The 6,882-nt window shown below is 40.2% G+C and overlaps 1 protein-coding gene across 4 annotated transcripts in view; it reads right to left on the bottom strand.

Annotated features, from left to right (window-relative positions):
• Positions 1–2,656: 2,656 nt before the first annotated feature.
• Positions 2,657–6,882, bottom strand: part of rbbp8l (retinoblastoma binding protein 8-like) — a 22,993-nt gene continuing 18,767 nt past the window's right edge. For all 4 annotated transcript variants that reach the window (XM_040013816.1, XM_040013813.1, XM_040013814.1 and 1 more), the window contains one exon: positions 2,657–4,954. In XM_040013816.1, the coding sequence (XP_039869750.1) occupies positions 4,899–4,954 (56 nt within the window). In that variant the 3' untranslated portion in view covers positions 2,657–4,898. The remainder of the gene's footprint in view (positions 4,955–6,882) is intronic.

Below are 6,882 nucleotides of genomic sequence, written 5' to 3'. Positions count from 1 at the left end.
GTTTAGTTTAGTTTGTATGTTTTTCCTGCCAGCCAATAAAGCTGTGACTTTGAGTTAACACCTTGAGTCTGAGCGCCTGCATTTTGGGTCCACATCTCCTGCCTGGCACACAGCGGTTCATGACACATACAGGTGTAATTATTGTAATTATTCAGATCAAAAACCCAGACAGGCCAATTGTGATCATTGAGTATTTTAGTACCTTGTTCAGATTAAATAGAACAAGATACAAAGCATTAACACACATTAAAAAGACAACCTTAATGACCTTAACACAGTGTAGTTTGGACCTGGAAGCAGGCTTTATATGTCATAACTTGACACCTGATGGTTGTGAACAAAGAATTTCAGGAGAATCAGGTTTGCATGTATCTATGTATCTATGGAGAGAGAGATGCCATGAGTGAATGACATATCATTTCACTGATCCACACAACCTGGATATACAGCAACGGCTGTTATTCTGACAGGAGAAGTGTAGTCGGATGATAACAAAGAGAGGGAAGGTAGTTAGTCAGAACTGAGGGGATCGAACTACCAGAAGGCAACATTGCAGACACAGAGGACAGCTACAAGTACCTGGGGATCCCACAGGCAAATGGGAACCATGAAGAGGCCGCTAGGAAAGCTGCAACCACCAAGTACCTGCAAAGGGTCAGGCAAGTCCCGAGGAGTCAGCTGAATGGTAAGAACAACATCTTAGCTATCAACACCTACGCCCAGCCCGTGATCAGGTACTCTGCTGGGATAATAAGCTGGCCAAAGGAGGAGATAGAAGCCACTGACATCAAGACCAGGAAGTTCCTGGGCATGCCATCGGTTGTGGCCATCTTCTTGATGTACTTGTGGATGTTCGTTGTCTCATCCTGGACCATGGTACTGACACTCACTAGTCCCCGGCCTCCTTCTTTCTGCTTAGCGTACCCCCTCAGGGTGTTGGACATGGGCGACCGCATGCTCAGTGAATACCTCAGGCAGCAGAAACCCAAGAAAGAGGCCCCCCTGGACGGTATGCACCACCAGCAGATGGAAGTGGCTGACATCCAGAAATCCTACCAGTGGCTGGACAAAGCTGGACTGAAAGACAGCTCAGAGGCACTAATCATGGCAGCACAAGATCCATAGAGGTTGAGCTCTATCACACCAGACAAGACCCCAGGTGCGGGCTGCATAAAGATGCCCCTGAGACATTCCAGCACATAACAGCAGGGTGCAAGATGCTGGCGGGCAGGGCATACATGGAACGCCATAACCAAGTGGCCGGCATAGTAGACAGGAACATCTGTCCTGAATATGGCCTGGAAGTCCTGAAGTCAAAATGGGAGACACCTTCTAGGGTGGTTGAGAATGACCGAGCTAAAATTCTGTGGGACTTTCTAGATATAGAAATACAGAATAGCGGTGGCTAACCAAACGGACATGGTAGTTGTAGACAAGCAGAAGAAGATAGCCGTTGTGATAGATGTAGTGTTGCAGAATGACAGCAACATCAGGAAGAAGAAACAGAAGAAGCTGCAGAAGTTCCAAGGGCTCAGAGAAGAGAAGATGTCGAGGGTGAAGGTAACAGTGGCCCCAGTGGTAATGGTGCAGTGACTCCCAAGCTAGGCGAGTGGCTCCAGCAGATCTCAGGAACAACATTGGAGATCTCTGTCCAGAAGAGCGCAGTCCTAGGAACAGCAAAGATGCTGCGCAGGACCCTCAAGCTCCCAGGCCTCTGGTAGAGGACCCAAGCTCAGCTCACGGAGTGCAGTCAGGGCTTTGAACTAGGAAGCTCACAGGCTAAGGAACGACTAATCTGTTGTGACTCTGTCAGACAGTGTTGGGGTTGTGCTTCCAAAAGTGTGTGTTAATGTGTAATATGTTATACATTATTCATTAGTCAAGGTTAAGATTAGTGAAGCCAGAAAATCAAAACATATTCTGGGTATCTTGAATTCGTTTTGTAGTACAGCCCCTTGATGTGGGTCTCAGGTTCTTTACACTAAGTATCTATTTTTAATGTAGGACTTTCCTATGCTAAATAGTTATTCTTTAATTGGAGCTTTATTTTTATTTGGAACTTGTTTTTTTTTTTTAAATTAGTAGTTAGCTCCTGGGCTCTCTTGTTCAAATGATGTTTCTGTGTTGAAACCAGAATTAGCCTGAGCAGTGAAACTAAAACTTCAGCATTTAATGTTTGTTTCTGGTCTTAAAATACAACGTCTCAGTTCACATTAAAATGAGGGTTACTGCAAAAAGAAAAGGGAAGCATAATCTCACACTGAAATAGTGTAAATTTCCATCCATCACTTCCTGTTGGGGAAATGTGACCATTAAACCAGTTTCGCCTGAGCAGCTAGAACAAATCTAAAATTTCTTGAGCAGTCTTGAAATGATCAGCTGTATTGCACTTCTTTCTTGTTTAGATGAGTTTACACGATACCATAACTACTATCTGACAGTAAGTTAAGGTTCATCAATGAGGTCGATCAATGGAGCACAGCCCTTTTGCATAACGTCCCTAAGAAAACCAAACATTAGATGTAATGCTCTATTTGACTTCTATTACATATTCTATTTCCTGTTATTTGCAGAGGACTTTCTGTCCTGTGTGTGTGGCAGGTGATTACTACATTTATTATGGTGCTAAAATATAATTAATCAAACCGGACCAACATTTAAGAATGGAAATTTATTTCAACATCAGTAACAGTACATTCATTAAAAGGTTTCTAACAGTGTAGTATTGTAAAAAAATACTCTCAACAGCACATCGTCTAGCTTGACAGTTTAAAAGTCAGAACATAGCAGGACACTTACAGTAGGATAGTCAATCACATTTTTTTTAACCAAGAGATGCAAATGGCAGGGAAAGACCACTGACCATTGATAAAATACCATACTTAATGGACTATAATGGCATCAGACACGCATAACAGAAACAGGAGAAATCAATATGACAGCATTAGGACTGCAAATCTGGGTTCATACACAGGGACATCTAAAAAATGAAATGAAGGAAAAATAAGTAGATTTGAGATTAGTTGACTCTGCCAGTCCATCCATTTTTATATCAATACAAAATGGACTCAGTAGCTTCACAGTGCTTTATCACAAGAGTTTCTTTAGCTGTCTCCCTGCTTTTAACACTTCCCATCTATCACCCAGCTAAGCAAAGGTTGTTGTCACAGCTGTTAGTGGAAAGTTCATACTTGCAAAATATGTGCTGTCTGAAAATGAGAAAAGAGGAAGAGGAACTTCTTTTACTCTTCGGACTTTCTTTCTTATATTCTTCTAAGTTAGACACGTAAGAGGATTTATGTGGGTTTTTTTTTTTAGCCAAGCAGTGACGGGCATGCCAGGACATTTAGACTGAAGTTCTTTAAGCATTAGCAGCGCAGACCGTGTTTTGTTTCGCTCGAAGATGAGGAACAAAAGAGAATTCTGCAGATTTTAGTCTCTTCAGCTGGTCATACAGGAGGGTGTTTTGGCACTGTGAAAATGGGTTGGTAGGTGTTAGAAAATGTTAGAAAATGGTTGACTTTCTAAGCCTGACTGTCAGGCTGGACAGTTTCCCACCCAGTTGCTAATAGCTGCGATATACCCTGTGCTTACATTAAAATTTCCACTCAGACCACAGCAAATATGAAGATTTTAGCTCCATGGTGACATGTGGAAAAGACTTATTCTGATAAAGAATGTCACATGTTTGTGTTATTTGTATTTATTCTTTGTGCACAAATCTTTTTCATCATTTTAGACTTAATGCCCTGATGAAAATGAAACCTTTGTGGTTTACTAACCAAAACCAACAGCCACTTATATAATACTCTGCTAAACATTAAACTTCATATCTAACAGCTGGTGAAAAGGGAAGTTGTAGAGCTTTACAGCCCACTGCTCTAAGAAGGAAACATGGCCTGAAAAACCTGAACTAGTTATGACCACAGGGATGTTAAAAATATAACGCAGCAGAAAATGGTGGAGTTTGGGTGAGAAAGTTGCAAATACAAAAGACTGCTACAGTGTGTAGCTCTTTTGAAAAGCACACCTTCTGTCAGAAAGGATGTTTGGTACCAGGTGCCACTTTAGCTTGCTTGACCCAATCTTAACATTAGCCAGTGTCCTATGGAAGTTGGCATACTGCTGCATCCTCACTGTCAGTCAGGGCTTTTGTGTCATGCTTAGTTAAACCCCACTCTCTGGAAACTAATGGAATGAATTCCCTTTGACAGAAGTTTTACTGTGTCTGCTGGATGTTCACAATGCCTATGTTCCTTAGGGGCAGTTGCTGCCCCCAAGTGGACAAAAACTTTAATTTACAGCTGATAAAAACAAAACAAAACAAAAAAATTTTGGCAGAAAAATTCAGTTTAATCAGCAGAAGCTCATTACCAAATAGTCTTTGACGACTGGATCACATGACTACTTGGATGAAAACAGTTGCTTACTGCAGATAATAATAACCCGATGGTGTAGATTCTGTTACTGTAGCAATCTGGAGTTTTTGTTAGAATTTAGCAAGTAAAATATTCATTTTACGGCTCACAACTGCACTGAAAATACAGTTTTGATTTGCCATTCTTATCAGTTTAATATTTAGCCACAGCAGAGAGCTGTTCTAAGGAAATGAAGATCTATACCCAAAATGTACTTCCTACCACGCAGAAAGCTGTCTGTGAAAGTAACAGAGAGTTTAGCAGCTAAAGAGTCAGATATTTCCCTTAGCAATATGTGGAGAACCAGAGCTAAATCAAAAACTATCCGGCTAGACTCAGAATCAGATTGGCTGATGATGGTTGCACTCTGTTTCTCCCCTCTGTAAATTATACCTGTACTGGCTTGTTGTACTTTTTACTCTGAAATGGTTAATGAAGAGTTCTTACAAAATTACCAAGTCAGTGTGACATCCTCTTTATCTAGGGCTTTTCCTCTGATCTCATTGTGATTTTGAGCTTCCTCTCCCGATGGTTGTCTGGGGGGAACAAAAACAGAAAGCATTTCAGAGTGGTTTTTTTGTGTGAACGACAAATAACAGAATTAGAACTCAACAGAAAGTAGTAGTTCATGAGAAGGTAATAGGTTTTTAACTTAAAGAGAGGTCGGATCCTAAATCATCAAAAAAACAATCTGGATATGTTGGAAAAAATCTGTTTGTCAGACACAAGTGCAATTGAGACATGAATGTGAAACAACTGGTTGTATTTATGCCATACTCCAACAGGGCGAGAGACAAAGAAAGTAATCATTCTAACTGACATGGTGTCACAGCGGGGTGCGCCGGTGTGTTTTTTGAAACAGGACCCAAAAGCAGATGTGGACGAGGAGTTGCAGGTTTAAACAGAAAGCGATCCTTTATTTGGATGATAGCAGGAGTTAAACATGGAATCCTAAACAAACTAAAAAACACTAAGAAACAAATACTATTAAGTTCTATGACTAAGACAATGGTGGCAATAACAGACAACCTGACCACAACATTCAGAAAACAGAGGACTTAAATACACACATGAGGTGATCAGGGGAAGTGGAGACACATGAGAACACAGCTGACTCGAATGAAACATAATGACAATACAGGGGAGAGTAACACTTACTACAATGAACAAAGAACACCAGACCCTTACAAAATAAAACAGGAAACACTGAGACATAGACATGGAGATAAAACACGACATGAACTTAACATAACCACATAGACATGAAACATAGACGCAGGAACCAGGAAGACTGGGTACAAGGGGAGATGACAGAAATAACTAAGAAATAAGGTCTGAACAGCAACCTAGAAATTAACTAGATTGAAAATGAATACAAAAATACATAAAACTCAAACACTGGGTCACACGACCTAGTACCGTGACACATGGATTAAAAACTATCTACATTTTTTTCAGAAAAGTACTTTTTCTATGTTTTTTACAAAAAAAGTACATTTTTTGTTTGAAACATAGGGTTAAGCTTAAGAGCTGGGGTTGGGGCTATGCCAGGTAACGACTAAAGCAGAAGTTGTACTCTCTGCTGGAAAGTGATAAAATGGTAGCTTACTACCACAGTCTGTTGATCTTTTTGATTAAACAGGCTGCATAGTGCAGTAAACACTTATTTCAGCCACTACTACCATATTTGTCTGAGTATGTCTGCACAATTATAAAGACCAACTCTTGGACCATCGCTTTGTACCAAGCTGACCAAAGTATAAAGTTTTCCACTCTATGCCGTAGTAGTGTCTCTTTTTCTTTGTGACAGTTTTCATCACATCTCATCAAAACCCGCATAACATTTGTGGTTTGGCTTTATTCCTGATTTTTCAGGTATGATGACGCATCGGCACACTCTGTAACTGGTTAACTTGTGCTTGAATCCAAGTGCGTATAGTTTAACTCACTTAAATGGTGCATCTAGGGAAACAGCCTTCCCTGCTTTTTTCACAGACACTGAGTCAGATTTGATTTAGATTTTAGAAAACTGAACTGTCAATTCAGTATTGACTTTTCAGAACTACAGAGCTAAAATACCAGAAAAAAAGAGACATAAATGATCTGCAATCCCTTAGACAGCAGGAGATCTGTTCGCCCTACTCTGACCAAAGTGTACTCTAGTGAAACATCCCTGTTAGATCTCTGGAGAGCTATTTCTAAGAAACCTTTGAAAAAAAGAGAAAAGTATGGCGTAGTGATTAGTATGGAGCCTTATACTGAAGGTGATACAATTTACTATCCACATTGTCTTTTTGTTGTTGTTTGGTCATTTGTTGCTGTGTATGTTTGTAAATAGATTCAGCAAAATTAAGACATAAAGGTGACAGTTGTTGAGAAGGTTTTCCATCCATGCATCCATCCATGGCCAATTTAGAATAACTAATTAAACTTTTAATTGATGTATCAATTAAAACTTCCTCCC

The sequence above is a fragment of the Simochromis diagramma genome, unplaced genomic scaffold, assembly GCF_900408965.1.
Source record: "Simochromis diagramma unplaced genomic scaffold, fSimDia1.1 OVJJ01000705.1, whole genome shotgun sequence".
Lineage (NCBI taxonomy): Eukaryota > Metazoa > Chordata > Actinopteri > Cichliformes > Cichlidae > Simochromis > Simochromis diagramma.
The sequence above is the reverse complement of the archived record's forward strand: the minus strand, read 5'-3'. Positions and strand labels throughout refer to the sequence as shown.